The 17,468-nt window shown below is 42.7% G+C and overlaps 1 protein-coding gene across 1 annotated transcript in view; it reads right to left on the reverse strand.

The window, feature by feature from the left end:
- Positions 1–10,098, reverse strand: part of PLEKHH2 (pleckstrin homology, MyTH4 and FERM domain containing H2) — a 57,418-nt gene extending 47,320 nt beyond the window's left edge. The window contains exons 1-2 of the mRNA XM_075146928.1: positions 10,022–10,098; positions 5,482–5,611 (exon numbers count right to left, since the gene is read on the reverse strand). Coding sequence (XP_075003029.1) covers positions 5,482–5,604 — 123 coding nt within the window. The 5' untranslated portion in view covers positions 5,605–5,611; positions 10,022–10,098. The remainder of the gene's footprint in view (positions 1–5,481; positions 5,612–10,021) is intronic.
- Positions 10,099–17,468: the final 7,370 nt, after the last annotated feature.

Genomic DNA, 17,468 nt, shown 5'->3' on the forward strand with positions numbered 1-17,468 from the left:
TGGTACTTTGCTCCTTTTAACTTTACCCTTCATAATCCTTTGAATGCAAATGGAAATACTCATTGTGCTTTTTTACAATTTTCATATTGGCAATCACTGCACAAGTCAAATGCATTACGGACTTTTCCTCTGAAAACATTAATCTTGAAATTGTCGTGCCACAGATAACAAAACACACTGCTGAAGCATCTGCTTCACTTTGAAATGTCAATGGCATACCATAAATATGCCTACGAAATGAATAAAAATACAGTGGGACATGGATTTAGCTGTTGGTTTGTAAGACAAAGTCAGGAATATGTTAAGCTTTGGAATATACCGGAAATAGTATTTGGCCTAAAAATCAGTTATCATTCAATTTTCATAATCTGTACATAAAGTATAAATATTATTGCATTTGTCATGTACACACTCGGTTGCCAGCTGAGCATGTATACAGAGAATATCCAAATGGAAGGTTAAAAGCAAACAAAGAAAATAATCCTCTCTCTTAATCATTTATATTTGTTGAAAATCATTCAAAGCATAAAATAATGATCTTCAGCACTGAAGGAAACAAACTTGGAGACACTCATGTGAATGTTGAGCATTACTGTTGAGCCCATAATGCAACATTTGGGATAGTGCCATATTCAGTCCTTACGGGGTCTGATGACAAAGAAATTCAGTGGAGGCTGCCCAAGAGGAAATATAACATAGCTATGTAGTTCTTCAACTAAAATGATTTTTTAGTGATAGGAAAAACATTAACTTTATACCTGATGTTGCACACACATTTTAGGTGAAAAATGTACTCACTATGAAGAGATGAGGGTCACCAACTTTTCCTGTGACATGAAATGCTAGCTAGGAGCTAAACTTGCAGTAGAATACTCTAATCGTTTATTCAGCGAAGTTTTTTTTAGTAAACTCTTCATATGCGTAAGACTCAAGATGCATTAAAATAAATGCTTCTACTTAAAACTCAGTTCCACAGCCATCCTAAATTTGGCGTACTAGGGATACTTTCTACATCATTCCTTAAATTCCTGTAAAGACCTCTCCCACTTACAGTAGCAGCTTCTGCTTAAAACTCCAACAAGGTCTCTTTCTTTGCATGTTAGATTTATAAATATAGACTCTTCACTTGGCAAAATCAAAACAAATAAAAAACCCAAACAAATAAACAACAGGAATGGATTAGTCTTCTGAAAACATTGTATATTCCTTTGCTCCCCTCTCTTCTTCTCCCCAAATTTACTACAAAATTAAAGTTCTGGTAGCCATACTGCTGAAATGCACTTATAATGCAAATTTCTTCAACCACTAAGGTTCAAGGATGAGTATTTGCTGGACTACAAAACCCAGTAAATAGTTTGGTTTTTTAAATTAGAACACATCTATTAGAAGAATATACTGAAGACTTCCCATGTTGATCGTTCATTTATTTGCAGGGGCACTATTAAATAAAAGAACTTTGCAAAGGTATTTGATTTCCAGTGTATAAGGAAAGTATCTCAATTAATCCATTGCCCGAATATATTTACAGAAGCACATAGGTCACAGACACAAATATTGAAAAAGGACAGATCCAAGCAAACCCTTATTAAAATCTGGTTTTAGACTAAGTTATAGAACAAATATATGGGGAAAAACCCAATGGCAGTTTCTGACAAGTCATACACACAGTGTAATAGGACGTAAACTCCTTTTCTTGATTCACTGTCTTGAAGAGATACCTCTCAAATACACACAGAGGAGGAAGACGGGAGAATTACCACCAATTCACTTCTCTCACCTTCCTGCAGAGACCACCTGTTTTGTCATAGTATCACTCTGTTTTCTACAACGTTTACATATTTTCATACCCATGAGGGTTTTTTATGTCTGTCCTGCCGTAGTACTGTGATTTCTGTTGCTATTTGGAAGTCGAACACTGTCTGGTGCTACTGTTCAATGTTTTAGTACACATTTCATAGCATAGAGATGATTGTAAACAAAACCACAAATAAAGGCCTGTGCTAATCAAAGTAAGAATGAGAAATATTTGTGTGCTTTGCAAATTTGGTTCACTCTATAACAGGTAACAAATCTAGAAAGTACCTATAAAGACTGACATCAACTGTATTCTCCTCTTGTCATTAGCATCAGGATGCCCATCAAGTATTGGCTGATCAGGTCTTCGTTATTTACTTTGCTATTTCCCAAACATATTTTTGAGTAACAATTCCATGCAGTTTAATCTCAAACAAGTGCGAGAGTATTCTTCCCTTTACAAATACCGAGAATTGTTTGTATAATTCGGAATTTTAAAAATAAAAATATGTGAAAAATAACCACTGGATTGTTACAAATGAAACCAACATACAAATAAATACAGCTAAGGTTTTAGTGCCCATTTTGAAAATTGTTGGTTTTGAATTGTGCAAGACTGATAAATCTGCAGATGAATATGGTCTAATTTTGTTGAGCGCTAACCAGTCTTTGATGCATGTCCCAACTGAATTCCAGTTTATGAATGAAAGATTCATATTAAAAAGTCAAAGTGACAAAGTGAGGAGAAGGATCATTTTTCATGAAGTCTGCTAATGCTCTGCTCTGGAGAGTAATACATCAAATTATCCCAACTGAATACGTGTTGGACCCGTGGTCTTCAACAGAAAGTATTTCTCCCATTTTTACCTCCTGTAAACACTTCACTTTTTCTAAGCTTTCTGAGAAAGCTAAGGCAAACTAAAACAAGAGGGCAGTAACATGAAAAGTTCGTAAGATTTTTTAATCTATTTTGGAGTCACGTTTCTCACAGATGAGAGAGAATAAGTAATTTTCCTTCGAATGCTTTGTTTCAGGCACAGTGCTGAAGATTTGTGATTTTATCCCTCTTACTGTTTTTTTTAAACGTTGACTTCTGAAATTATATGATTATCCATACATTTCTATTAATTTAAGAGGACATTTCTAGCAGTTAAGAGCCTATAAATGCAAACTAGTAAAGGAACAAAGTGAAAAGTCAAATAAAAAGCAATCAAACTTCTAAAATCTTTTTTTTTAAACCCAGATAGTTTTGGGAAGTGCTGTTCATGAATGTTAACTTTCTGGTTGCCAAAACTATAATCAGCAGCAGCTGCATAAAACATGGTAGTTATGGCTGCTGGAAAGTCCCTAGAAAAATCATGCCCAGTGTTTGGCCACTTGACTTTCATCCTGAACGGCAGTGATCCAAATGGGGTAAAGAGACAGAAGAGAGATATAACATGTAACAGCCCCAACTGCGTAAGCATCCAATAATCTGTTGAGTGTTGCACCAGACAGTATTGTACTCTTTGATGGATGTTCTCTTCCAAGGCTAATGATAATGGTTTATTAACTCATCTGTGGGCTTTGCTAACTGGAAGGACACAAGTAGTTTTCCTTTTTTTTTTTAATTTTTAAATGAAATGTCAAAGGATGGCATTTGTACACCTGGTCACACCTTCAAAACCCAATATTCTGCAATACCTGTTCAATGAGAGTTTGCAATACAGAAAAAATTGGAGGACTGGGTAAAAAATTAAGAGTTTTCAACTACACTGTTTTCTAACAGCAATAGTTTTAGTCATGCCAAAGCAGAGATATTTGGAGTACTGACTGTAAAAACACAATTCCAGTGGAAGTCAGTATTATTATACAATGATTTTACATCGGTGTAAATTTTCATGCTCAATTTAATAAAAAAGACCTGCTTAATGAAAAAAGTCTAATCTAGAAAATACTAAGTTCCTTTATTCAATTTTTTTCCATCTCAAATTGAGGTTTTGTACCTCCATAGAAGACATAAGGCCCGAATAGATAAAATGAATAGTAACAAACTGCCAAACAATACTCAGTCAACGACTGGATGATATAGTTGAACCAACTATTGATCTAGAAGTCTGATGTCTGTAGTGAGCAAATTAGTGAAAACTGTAAGAGCAGAATTAGGGGGCATGTGGATAAGCATGATAGATGAGGGAAGAGTCAAAGTGGCCCTTATAAAAAGGAGTGTTGGCTCACAAAGCTATTGAAGTTCTTTGAGGGGATCAGCAAGGCTGCAGATAGGGGAGATCTAGTCTATATAATTATTTCGATTTTGGAAAGTGTTTAAAGGAAGCAAACAGCCACAGGGTAAGAGGGAATGTCCCTCCATGAATTAAAAAAATGGCTCAACAATAAAAATAGTAGGTGATTGGTTACCTCCCACAGCGACCGGCGGCTATCAGTGCAGATCTGCAGAGATTTGTTCAGGGCGTATCCTGTTCAGCATAATCACAGACATTCGGAAATGGGCACTGGGCAGTGAAGTGACCAAGTTTCTTGATGGTATTTTGTTATTCAGGATAATAGAAGCTTTCTGACTAGAAAGACTTACAAGAAGGTCCTTACCAAATTTACTGACTGGTCAATAAAGTAACAAATGATGCATAACATAGAAATCTGAAGGACTTTGAGTAAGATCCTGGAATTAAGATAGACATCTCCATGAAAATATACTCGACGGTTAATTTAGCTGTCAAAGAAAACAAAATGTTAAGCATTATAAGGAAAGGAATGGAGCACATAACTGTGTACATTATCCACGGTTCTTCACAAATACAAGAATACATGTTCTTCCTGCTTGAATACTATTTAGTTCTTGGCCCCACCAAAATATAGTAACATCGGAATGATTCAAAGAGGGCTAAATGTGGATGCTATACGTATTTATGGCTTCAAAAGGAGATTGGGTAAGTTCAGAAAAGAGAAGCATTAACATAAATGTATGAAATAAAAGTATCGTCACTCTAACATACTATAAAAGGATCTGAATTTTATTTTTCTTTTTTGGGGGAGCAATTGATGGAAAATTTAGCTCTAGGGAGAATAGAGTAGTTTTGACAAAATAACTTTTTGACTAGAAATTCACTGAAGTCAATATTAATGATAACAAGAGTCCCAAAGATTATCTAGAATGTTTTGTCCCTTATACTCTTTTAGTTGCTTTGTTCTGTGAAAATGTTGCCAGGTAAATACAATGGTGTTTTTTTTATATTTCAAATATGATGAGCCATAGCTGGAGATGTCTTATTATAGGAAAAACAAGTCTGGTAAATTATATGATTTGGTAAGGAATACTGGGGAAAATAATACTTCTGGATTTTCTCCCCAATGATTTCTGTGTCTTAAATCAGATGTTAAATACTTAGGAAAATGTGTTAAATGTTAACTTCAATGTTGTAAAAGTGACTATGGATACATATTTTCCTCTGCAGGAGTTGCCAGTGTGTTCTTATTTGAAAATGAACATTTCTTGCTGGCAAATCGAATGTGTGAAATTCTTTCACAGCATTAAAACATACCTGTTTTCCATATATTTTGTTTTTAAATTATTTTTTTCCCCCCTGAAAAAATACCAGTACTTGTAATCTCAAACCATGACATGTGATCAGCCCTCACCATCAAATAAAATCATTTACACAGCATTAAAATTCATACCATGAGACCTACCTTTTCTGCTAACAATTCTCTGATCTTGCTTGCCTGGAGACGAAATTTCATTAACTGTGACTCCAGAGTTAAACATCTTTCCTTCCAGTTTACAGTACCTTCTGGCTCTGAAAGTTCAGCCATATTTATGCTGTAAAAAGAAAGGGAAAAAATCCCCACATCAAATTGAGTCTGTATTTAATGTCTGACTTTTTTTTAATAAACATACTACCTTATTTCATATAAACCTCAAGAATGCCCCCAAATTTTGTACATGTACAGCTCCATAAAACTTAGTAAAAGTACATTAATCTACAAAGGCCCTTATCATAACTGGAAGATATTTAGGCTTATCGTAATTTAATTTCTTCAATTATTTTGGGGCTGCAATATGTTTTCCTTGATAAGCAGAGACACATCCCGTTATAATCTTCAGTTACTGTATATATCCTTTCTTACATAGAAGAGGCTTGTAGCGAACTGAGCTTTTGCTAAGAAAATGCCTTATATAGGTGTAACTACCTGTGAGTTAGTAGCACATTTGGTTTTACGCAAGTTTAATGTTTGGCAGATGACTCTTTAAAAAGTGTTTTAAAATTCTTATGCTTAATCAAATTGCCTTTAAAATTTAACATTCTTAATGAGATGCAGAGGGGAGTTTATGGTTCCAAATGTAAAGGCAGGTGAGCAAACAGTCCCTAATGGGTCTCCCACAGGAAAAACAATCCCTTTATATCAGCTGTTGCAGATCTCAGGACATGCTGATTCATGCATGTTTCAGGTTCAAATCTGTGCTTTTATCTACATTTAACTTCTGGAAATTAAACTCAGTGCCCTTTTGGACAAGCACTGCTGGAAAAATTATTCAGGATGAGAGCTGGCTCATCATGGTTTGAGCCCGAGAAGCCAAGAAAATCATCTGTGTGTAAGCAGAAGGACTGGGCTCTGTTGTATTCCAACTATTTGTAGATGGCTTAATAGAGAGTAAGTGGATGGCTGAATGTAACCATTCAGTCCGAGAAGGTCCCTTGCGAGCAAAGGCCCTGGCCTTTGCAGGGCTCTGAACACATAGGTTTGGCTTTGAAAATAAAGCTTGAATTCCCCCTAAGTATTCAATTTATCTCCGAAATAACAAACAGCCATAAAAACACCATTCAGTGGAAGGCAGCTGAAAGATCACAACAAACAAAAAATTACCAGTCATGAGGTTATGCTGCATGTTCGTCACCTTTGGACGATGGACAATGAGACACTGACAAGGAAAGTCAAGTAGCAACCGTTTTCAGTGTGACGAAAGAGGCTGGCACAGGAAAATCATATAGATTTCTATATTGCAACTCCTGACCTAGTTAGCATGGATTAATAAGCGATGTCTTTCAGAGCCCCCCTCCCCATGACTACTCTAGTCCTTCAGAAGCCTGGGTTCAAGCACTCCCCTTCCTCCCACTGTCGAAGGAGGCAGCCCCAGTTCCCCTCCTTCCCCAAGCTCTCATCAGCTAGATGGGAAGGACCTATGGATTTATCTTTTCCACTGCTCCTGACACCAGGAAGAAAAAAGGAAAAGGCAAAGCATCGCAAGAGAGATCAAAGTAATAAGCAGGATTCCAAAAAGTCCTAACTTTTCCTTGATACATTAATATTTTCTAGTTCTCTTCTAAATTTTCCATGTCTCAAATTACTCTCAAGTTCATCATAGCTAAGCAGGTGAAAAACTCTCACTGTCTCAAAACTTTCCTTCCTTTCACATACCCCGAAGCTTTGTTCCCTTCATTCTGTATCTTAAGGGAAAAGGAAGAAGAGGATCACCACAATCACTTGTCTGAAGGTAGCTGCTCCATTCTTGACTCTCTCTTCCTCTTGGTCCTGCAGGCTATGATTCAAGCTGTTAAGCCTGAGGTTACAACCATCCCTATTCAGGAATCCCCCATTCAGGAATCTCCATGGAATCGCTGGGATTTAAGCACGTTATTAAAATAGTTTCCTGAGCCGATCCTACAACACCCGAATTCTAAACTTCAAGCACACAATCATTTCGACCGCAAGCCGCCTGGGTGACCCCTGTCTTTTACCGTTTCCCCCCTTCTTTTAAGCTTGGCAGAAAACTCCCTGGACTGTCAGGGAACCAGGTTGCTCACCGCTGTCCTGTCCCTAATTTTCGCTCCTCTCTCCTTGTGCAGAGTCCCCCCGCCCACGTTCAAGGGGAGAAGGTGGCACTTCCAAGCAGCAGCTTCTCCTACTTCACGGAGGAAGCAGAAGTTTCAGCTGCAGATTGATTTGGACAGGCAGCCTGGATTCTGCTGTCCTAAGTAACGAGGAATGACAATTTCCTATTAGACTGTCTGTTTAGGATTTTTTATAATGTTTTTCCTTATTGACTAATTACAGCTAGATAAGACACAGATAAACTCAGCCAACATCTGGTTAACAGTGGGATATTTCAGTGTTTGTGGTAGTGAAAACACAAACGGATCAAGCAGTGAAAGAATTTTTGCTTTTTTTTCGTAGGGCGCAATATTACAGGGTGGAGTTAAAAATGTTTGTCTTTCAACAGACAAAACATTTGAGTAGATGGATTTCTGGCAGCGAACAATGCGTTCAGCCAAGTCGTTTCTCAATGTCCAAGCTAATTAATATTCCACTGTATAAACATTACAGATAAAAAGTTTGAAAATAACTCTTTTTATTGTGGGATGCTTGCTAGAGATTATAATAATTTACTTCATATTTTCCAACAAGCCAATGGGTTCTGGAAATATTTACAGGCACATAATGCGCTGTTTACAATTGCAGAGTGAATGATCTTACTTTGAATCAATGACTTCCTGTTTGTTTGATTCCCCAAGGGAGGAAAAAAATGAGTTCATCTCTCTTGGCTTAATGGAGTACTCTGAATCAGCAGTCGAACCTACACAGAGTCCTCCCCTTCTTCCTGCTCCAGTTCCCACCGCAAAGCCCTCCGTTTTCCCGAGTCTTTAAAAATAAAATCTTTTGAGAAGTAAACTAAAAAAGCGCACATTAAAGCAGTAAGTTCTAATTATGTCATCAAAAATTAATTGAGACAAGTTTGACAAGTCTGGAAAGATTAAATTTGTCTTTTTCATTTTTTAAGTTTATAAACCTCTTCATAGGCTTCAAGAAGTCAGAATGTCACATTCTCCCCAAAGGGATGGATATAATTTCCTTTTCTTTGCCGTCTGCTTGGAAATTATCAAAATACATTTCAGGGGGAAGGAGGGAACAACGTTCTAGCTTTTTGAAGCACGTTAAAAATTTACATATTCCTTATCGCACTGTCAGTGTTTTCCTCTGTTTTTAACAAAACGCTGTGTTTAACAAAACACTTCATATTCTGTCCGTATGTTCTGCATGTCCTTTCTCTGGAGAAAGCTTGACAAGTCCTTCTGTTTCCATAGGAGTGGGTTTGCGCAGTACATGGTGGGTTCCCTACACCAGCCCAAATGCATTTGGGCCATATGTCTCGAATTTCAGGCCCCTTTCTTCCACCCTTTTCACCCAAACTCGGCACTTTCAAATATTTTTGGAGTCGTAAAGGTTGGACTGGAGAAAGGAAATGATGAGACACAAAGTGGACCTGTTTGGGAATCAAGGAAGTCATTCTCAGGTTTGTTGCTGGCCAGAGCCCTTACTCATGTTGAAACACTGGTAACTTTATTTTCCATTTGACTCATTTTGCATAATTCTGCACTCAAACTGTAGCCTAAGCTATTTAAAACTTCCTTCAAAATCTGATTTACAAACGTTTTTTCTGCTGCTTCCTAGATATTGACGAGGCTGTTCCCGTGAAGCAACACGTCAGCCAGCGCTCTCCCACTCCAGGACCGGGCACAGACCCCGATAGCCTTCCCAATTTCACGGGCCAGGCTGCCCCTTCCCAGCTCATTACTGAGCCACTGCCTGCTCGCCTTCCCAGGGAAATGGCACAACCGATGGCGCACCCGCAGAGCGCTGTCAAATGCGGGTAGCAAACAGCATTAAAGCACAGAAGATCGTTTTACGTCCTTTTCCCGACAACAGCAATTTTTAAGGTCGTGGTGTGACATCACACTAGGTACGAATGTTTACTCTTTATGCGAAATTCTGAAAGCTGACGGTGTAGGTATTTTAAAAAGAACTTCATTTTGCATGTTAGTTTGGAAGTTGTGTTCTTCTCGCTTTCCTTTTTGGGGGGATAGCAGGGATACAGCAACGGCACTGCGAACTGGACGAGAGGAGCCTGGACCTTAAGGGACCTAGAGCGACCTCAAGCTCGTCAGTCTCCTGCCGTGGGGACACCGCTTGACGCACCCCCGGGGCACTGCAGTCAGTGACACCGCGGTGACCTAACACAACGTCACCCTCCACTGTGACGCCGCAACATGACGCCATCCAACGCCCGAGACGGAGCCGCCCGGGGACACCGCGTCGGCTGTCCCGCCGCGCCCCGCCGCCGGGGAGCGACACCGCGCCGGGGAAAGCCGGGGGCCGGCCCGGACGCTGCCGCCCGCCCGGCGCGGCCCCGCTCGCAAAGGGAGGGAAGGGGGCAACGAAAGGGAGGTCAAACCTGGCCGGCCGTGGCTCGCCGCGCTGCCGCGCCGGGCGCCGTCCGGGCTGTGGGCGCTGCGGGGCCGCGGCTGCCCGCGCCCCTCGGCGCCCGCCCCACCATCCCCGCGGCGAGCGGCGCGGGCGCCTGAGCGACGGCCGCGACGGCCACTGAGGAGCGGGGGGCCGCCCCCGGCGGGGCGCCCGGGCGGGGCCTGCGCGACTCGGCGGCGGCGGGAGCCGGCGTGGGGGGGCCGTTCGGCGGCGGGGGGCCTTTCCCGGGATGCGGACGGGCGGCGCGGGCCGGCCCGGCCCGGCCTCGTCGTCCTGCCGGCGGGGTGGGCTCCCGGGGACTCTGCCCCGCCGCTTCTTTCTCAGGCGGCCGCTGGTGGCGGGCCACCGCCTCACCCGCGTGCTCTGGCCCCGACGGCGTGCCGGGGAGGGAGCGCCCGGTCGGAGGGCGGATGGAGGCTGGCTGGAGCCGCCGGGCCACCCTTCCGAACCACGGCACGGCCTGATCTGTGCGGGGAAGGGTGGCGGGAGGCTGGCGGCTCTCCCGTACAGAGGGGGTCCGAGTGTGTGCAGCACGGGATCGGCCGCACGCCAGCCTCTGCCTCCTTCCGCGCCCCTCGTCGGAAGGGACGGCCTGCCTTTACTCCCTTCCTCACCCAGGTTTTTAAGTTCCTTTGTGAATTAGGAACTCTTCCTCTGACTTTGTGTGTGCTCCTGAAGGGGAGACTACGTTCAGCAGATGCATCCGCTTGTCCTGATGTTCGTCAGCTCCAGCGTTGGGGCTTAGAGCGATTTAAATTTCACCTTTTGTGGAAGGTCATTTGTCAAGTGTAAACCCGAGGGTTGGAACCGTGCAGTCACCGGGGCAATGGTGGGGATATTATGGGATGAACGGGTCTTGCAGAGCTACCGTGTCTAATAGGTAACGACACACTTTGCATTTTAGTACTAACCGGGGTGAAGCAGCAGGTGCACGTGCTGGTGAGTCATGTTGGCAGCAGGCTCTTCGTCCCCTCCGGCTGAAAAGAGCTGTGAGTACATCTCGGGTAACCAGCCATCTCGGTCCCTTCTAAAAAACTGCCCGAAGTATTAAAAAGGATTTGGAAAAAGTAATTCGTATGTTGCTTGGCTGAGACGTACAGGGATCTTCCTCATACACACTGATTCGGACTGAGACTTGGGGATTGTATTTTGTTTGGATTATGATTTAGAGAGGCAAGGTGTTTTACAGATTCTTCTGGCGCATAAACACACTGCACTTCACCCTTCTCCTGGGGTTTGTTTCTAACATAGGTGTGCAGAGTCATCTTGTGTAAACTGCTCTTTCACAATCATCTGTGAGTCAGTGAAAGTGCAATTTTTTGTTGTTGTTTGCAAAAAAAAGGTCTAAAAAGCTCAAATATTCCCCATCTGGTTATACATACAATTTCATTTTTTCCTGTTCAGTTCAGTACAGCCTCCAATTTTCCATTCACTTGCAGTGACCTTAAAGTATCCAAACAACTTCACTGAAACTGCTTCATTTGCTGATACTTTCCTAAGTGCCTCATGTATTTTTTAAACACTCGTCGATTAAAAATGTATTAAAAACATGATTGCTGGTATAGCAAGAAGTGAATTGTTTTCTACCTAATACCTCCTGTCTAGTGTTCTAGCTACATTAAAAACAAATTAACTGAAAAAAAAATTTTCTAGCTTAAAAGATTTAGCCAAAAGAATAAAAATCATCATTCGGTTCCTAATCCTAAATGATTTAGCGTTGGTGTTTAATGAAAACTTTGGCCATATCGTTTCCTTGAGTAGTGACACGTTCCCTCTAGATACACCCAAGATTGCGGAGAGCGTTTGAATTCGGAGTGCGCTGAGCTAAGGAGAAGCGAAGGCTACGTGAATGACGTGCTTAGACCGCAAGAGGGAGAGCAAAGCCTGCTTGCTAAATGAGTGAATGTTTCTGTTTTGTGGATTGACATTTTCTTTGGCCTCAGATAATAAAAATGCTTTGCAGGCACGCAGCTCTGGATACTGATAGGTAAAGAGGCATGAAAAAAATATTCTGGAGGAGGAATAGGGATATTCAGGATTTTCTCTGAACTGCCTTTACCTGTAAAGTATGTGGATGTGGCTAGAATCTGTGTTCAGTTACTGAAGGGAATAAAATTACCAGTAGAACAACTGGGACGCATGGAACAAAATACAACTTTGTTTTGTAATTAGAATGCAAGGGGGAAAGGCAAAGACATGAGATAACCATATAAAACTATTGTACACAGAAGAACAGTCTCACGAAGAGAGATGTTTCTCCTTGCTTTGTCACTGATGGAAGTTACATACAAGCAATAATAAATCTGAGGTGGAGACTTGCAAATATGTGCAGAAAATGCAAAGAACATCAGTGCTACACCGTACATTGTAGAAGCAAACTGCAAGGTGCAAACTGGGTATTGGCACCTTGGAATGATCATCTCTGGTAGCTGGCTCACTATTGAAGTAAAACAAAGTCAAAACACCATGAAATATTTACTTCTCTCAAAGAGTTAGGTGTGGACTGAAGATGCGCATGTTGTATGGTTTTCACTGTCCATAATTGACCTTAATGCAAGAAAGTAAGTTCTAAGTTTCTGGTTGTCTTATTAAACAATAACCTCATTTGTTCTGAAGTATCATGAACACTGTATTGCAAAACATCTGATCTAGACCGTGGAAGTCAAAGAATGCCATTAGCTCCATTTCAGAGATGATAAGTTACTGTCAAACCTGCAACTAGAATGTAAGATTTGGGGTTTTATGAGACACTCCTGAGTACACAAATGTGATTCTGACATGCTGGATCAGAACCTTACCCCCATCATGACAAATGGAGCTTTTTCTGGTTCTCTCTCACATAGATAAACATTGCACCCATTTAAGTTCAGGTATTTTAGAGTGGTATGTATGTCTACAATTGGAAAATATATTCCAGAAAACATCATGAGATTCCAAAACCTTAGATTAGACAATATCTTCTGTAAGTTCATTTCTGTGTGAATTCTTTGAAAGGATGATGTGTATATTTGAGACTTGCGATAGAAAAAAGTTCCCATAATATTGTTTATACGAGTTGCAATTACAGAACTGTGGTAGAAAGAAATAGACCATCTTCAGACACTGTTCAAATTAATTAAAAAGTGTCACTTGATCTTTCTTGACAAAAAACAGCTTTAAAGGTTTTGTTTAAGTGGAGGAGGGGAAGGGAGAAAGATCATTCCTGTTCAATTCATGTTATTACTGTGACATGTCTTAAAATGTTGCTCTTTGAAGGCTATGGCTTGTCTCTCAGTGATAGAAAAATGGCATCTTATCTAAATAGCCTCTAATATTTGTGCTTTGGTACTTTTGAATGGAAAAATCCATGGTTACTTTAGTAACTAAGAAAGGCTTTTTCTACATACGAAAAATACAGCTTACGAGAAGGTCCATGGCTTCCCTTTAAAAGCACAATCTCTTTTTAATTGTTTGGCGCCACGGAGTGGTAAAATTCTATATTGCTCTAAATAATCAATTTCTGAGAGTTTTCAAATTATAAGCTCATCATCTCCCTCTGAAAGAAACTTAAAATATAAAATATTCTACTTGTTGGGTATAGGCATAGCTCAAGAAGACTAGAATTTACAGCTTAAACATTAAAGTTTCCAACAGTGTGGGTTAGAATATTTCCTTTCAGAGGGATTTTCACTGGTGGATGTTTCACTGGTTGATTTGTCAAAACTGTAAAGTCTATGAACATAAATCCAGACTTAAAAAAAACCTTCTGATGAATTGCAGAAACATGCTGAGACATCACAGTAAAAATGGCTGTGCCTGGACAGACCAGGGGGGATCTAGCCTGGCATCCAGTTGCTCGACTGTCATCCTCAGCCAGTGCCCAGGGAAGTTAAGTCTCATTTCTCCAGAATACTTCCCCAGTCTTCAGTTCAGGGACTTTGTGAACCAGAAGTTTTGTGTTTTGAAACTTTTGCTGTTTTTTTTTTCTTCCATTATTTAGTCCAGCTGCTTTTGAACAAATGCAATTTTCAAGATCCAAAATGTTCTAGGATGATAAGCTCCATGGTTTAAATAATTAATTTTGTTTTGGACGCGCTGTCTGCTTGTTTCGTTTGATGCCCCTTAATTTTTGTAGAGACATTGAAAAATTATTTTAGACATTTCTGTCGTATTCAATTTCAGTAGTTTCTCTTTGAAAGTGAAGCTAATGGCTTCACAGAGAAGCCCCTGTCTCCCTCTGGCCATCCTTCTTACCCTACCTCACACCTTTGGCAGTCCTACTATATTCTTTTTGTGTAGGGATGAACACTGCACATAGAGTTCAAAGTGTGTATGTATTTATACAGTGACATAATGATGCTTTCTAGTTTGTTTTTTATTCTCTCCCTAGCAATTTCTAACACTGCGTTTGCTTTTTTGGTCTCTGCGAGGTCTCTGGCACACAGCAGAGCACAGCAGAGCCACGACACCAGTAATTCAAGGGTCTGTTGCTCCTTACCAGCAGAACAGAAATTATGAAAACAGAGTGACTTAACTTTTCAAGGTAGTTAAGCTTAATAACCCATGCCTGGTGAGCTGCTCAGAGGTGATATGCGAGCTAGTTCTAAGTAAATTATTTTGGTTACTGGAAACTTGGTGCTCTTGGAGAAAAGCAATTGAAGTGTGTGGGTCTTCCATGCTTGTGTTTCATTTCTTGAGATGACTCTTGGCTTTACATTGCACTATGAAGTGTGGATTCCAGTGGTACCTGACAGCTCCCTGGCATTGGTGCTTCCTCTAACTGGAAAAACTTGGGGAGAGTAAAGCTCTTTTGGAAAGTGGAAAAGTTGCTGGAAAGTTATCCCTGTTGTTACAGAAAATGAGCTGGAATACATAGAGCTGGAACTCTGAAAAGGGTTGCTCTGAAATTGGAGAACCTGTAGGAAGAGGATCACGCTGAATGTAAAATGTGCAGGTATTGAATTGAGCACAAGAAACTTAGCATAGCTGGTTGGAGACTTTGCTTACATTAAATGAGGATGCACTGTCTGATTTAGCTGGAAGGTTAAATCACATAGGAGCATTCAACGTCACTTCGAGCTGGAGATAGTCCAGCGTTTTAAGTAGGTCACTGCAACGCATAGTGCCACATAATGGTGTCAGTTTCCTAGAAATGGCTGAACACAAACCAGAGGGAAAATCAACCAATCGACAGAGAAAAACTTGAATTATTTTCCATGTGTTTGGATATGGTTAAACATTTTCTCAATTCCTTTGGCCATTACCATGTCAGAAGTCAGAAGGTACTGTGAAACTTCAGTGTTAAAGGGGGATCCAGAACTTTGTTGAAAGTCCTGAACAGACTCTCATGGACTCTAGCTGCTTTAGGTTGCTAAGACAGTTACTGTTGGGTGAAAGTCACGTGGCAAGGAATGGTTTTTATTGTATTTTCCCCCTTTTCCTTACCAAAATGATGTTGTTCTTAAACCTTAGTGGAAGCATGACTGCTATGTTGAGCTGGCATTTTACAACAACCACTTTTGCAATAACTGCTTTCACAAGTGCAAGGTTTCCCTTTTGCTAGATACAACTCATGGACTCGGGAAGAACATCTCCATTTGGTAGCCAATTGCTTGCAAATTACTTAAAGTAGACGAGGCTCAGAAGAATTGTGAAAGGCACATGACATACATGTTGAAAACTTAAAAAAAAAGACTGCTCTGGCGAACAATGAAGTGCTTATATACCAAAAAGTGACCTTTTTTTTTTGTTAATTATTTTACAGTTTAAGAAAATGTTGGTTTATCTTTTTGTTAAGACGAGTATTTTCCAGGGAACGCCGGCTACCTGCTTGCGGGTAGCAGCCAGAGCCGCTAAGGACGATGCTCCGGGTGGGCGCTGGAGCCGGCAGCGGGGCGGCCGCACCGCGCCGCGGTCAAACGGCGAACAGGGCCGGCCGCCGCTGCGCCGCAGGAGCCTCGCCGGGCGCCGGGCGGCACCTGATGGGCTTCCCCGGGGCTCCCCCGGGGCACCAGGCCGGTCGGCCCCGGCGCCGGGGCCCGCTGCCGGGGGCGGGGCCGGGGAGCGCCGCGGGTGCGGCCCCCGCGCCCTGGTTGGCGGCGGGCGGCTGCGGCCCTCTCGGGGCGGCACGTGGTGCGGGCGGGGCGGCGGAAGACCGGGAAGGGGAGCGGCGCCCTTGGGTGAGTCTGCCCTGAGGTGAGGGGCGGGCAGGGCCCTCCCGGCATTTCCTTTCCCCTCTGCCTTCGCCCTCCGCTGCGCCGCGGCCGGCCGCAGCCCTGCCGCTTCCCCTGGCGGGTGCCGGTGCCGCTGCCCCCCCGCTCCCCAGGCCCCGCTGCGCGCCGGGCCCGCGCCGTCGCAAGGCTGCCGGGGCGGGAGGAGGCTCAGGGGGCTGCGCCTGAGCCGGCGGCGGGTGCGGCCTGGCCGGGCCCGGGGGCCCGGCAGCGCGCTGGGAGCTGCTGTAGGGCGCGGGGTTATTTGGGCCGTCTCGCTCGGTCAGGGAGAGCGTGAAGCCCTCGCACGGCAGCGGGGCCCGGCTGCATCTTCCCCTGAGGCGCTGCAGGTCGGGCTCTTGTCTTCCTGAGATCGCTCGGAGGTTGTGGGGGCTGTCGTGTTTGTTACCCCGCCTGGGCGCCGGCCTCGCTGCCCAGCCGGGCACTGGGACGCTGGTGAATGCTGTCATGCGGTGCCCGCTGCCTGGGGAAAAAGGCTGGGGCCACCTGTTTTTAGAAGAACATAAAAGGAGTTATGCTTTGTGATCACTATCAACTGGGACTAGATAAAAGATCAGGGGATCTTAGTGTATATAAATATGTGGAGGGGGGGTGCAAAGAAGATGGAGCCAGGCTCTTCTCAGTGGTGCCCAGTGCCAGGACAGGAGGCAGTGGGCACAGACTGAAACACGGGAGGGTCCCTCTGAGCATCGGGACGCACCAGATGTGGTGCGAGGGTGCCTGAGCACTGGCATGGGTCGTCCAGAGAGGCTGTGGAATCTCCATCCTTGGAAACATTAAAAAGCCACCTGGACGTGGTCCTGGGTAACTGGCTCCAGATGGCCCTGCTTAAGCAGGGGATTGGACCAGATGACCTCCAGAGATCCCTCCCAATTTCAGCTGTTCTGTGATAATGGTCTCATAAGTCAGTGAAGCTGTAGTGCATATTATATTGCCATTACCTTAAAGAAGAAAAATAACTTGCTATTTGTAACGTCCATTATGGTGAACACAGAACTGGTTGGTATGTTGTAAAGAAACAAAATTGCTTTGCTACACAGTTCTAACTTTACATTAATACAAGTTAAATGAGTTTTGAACTGTAAAACAGAGCAACAAAAGTTTAATGGTGTAATTCCCGTGCTTCTGCATGATATTTTCAAATTCTGATCCAGCCACAGACTACATAACAAGTGCAGTAAAAACTCCAGTGAGGTGGTTTGTCAG

The sequence above is a fragment of the Calonectris borealis genome, chromosome 3 (genome assembly GCF_964195595.1).
Source record: "Calonectris borealis chromosome 3, bCalBor7.hap1.2, whole genome shotgun sequence".
In the NCBI taxonomy this organism is placed as follows: Eukaryota; Metazoa; Chordata; class Aves; order Procellariiformes; family Procellariidae; genus Calonectris; species Calonectris borealis.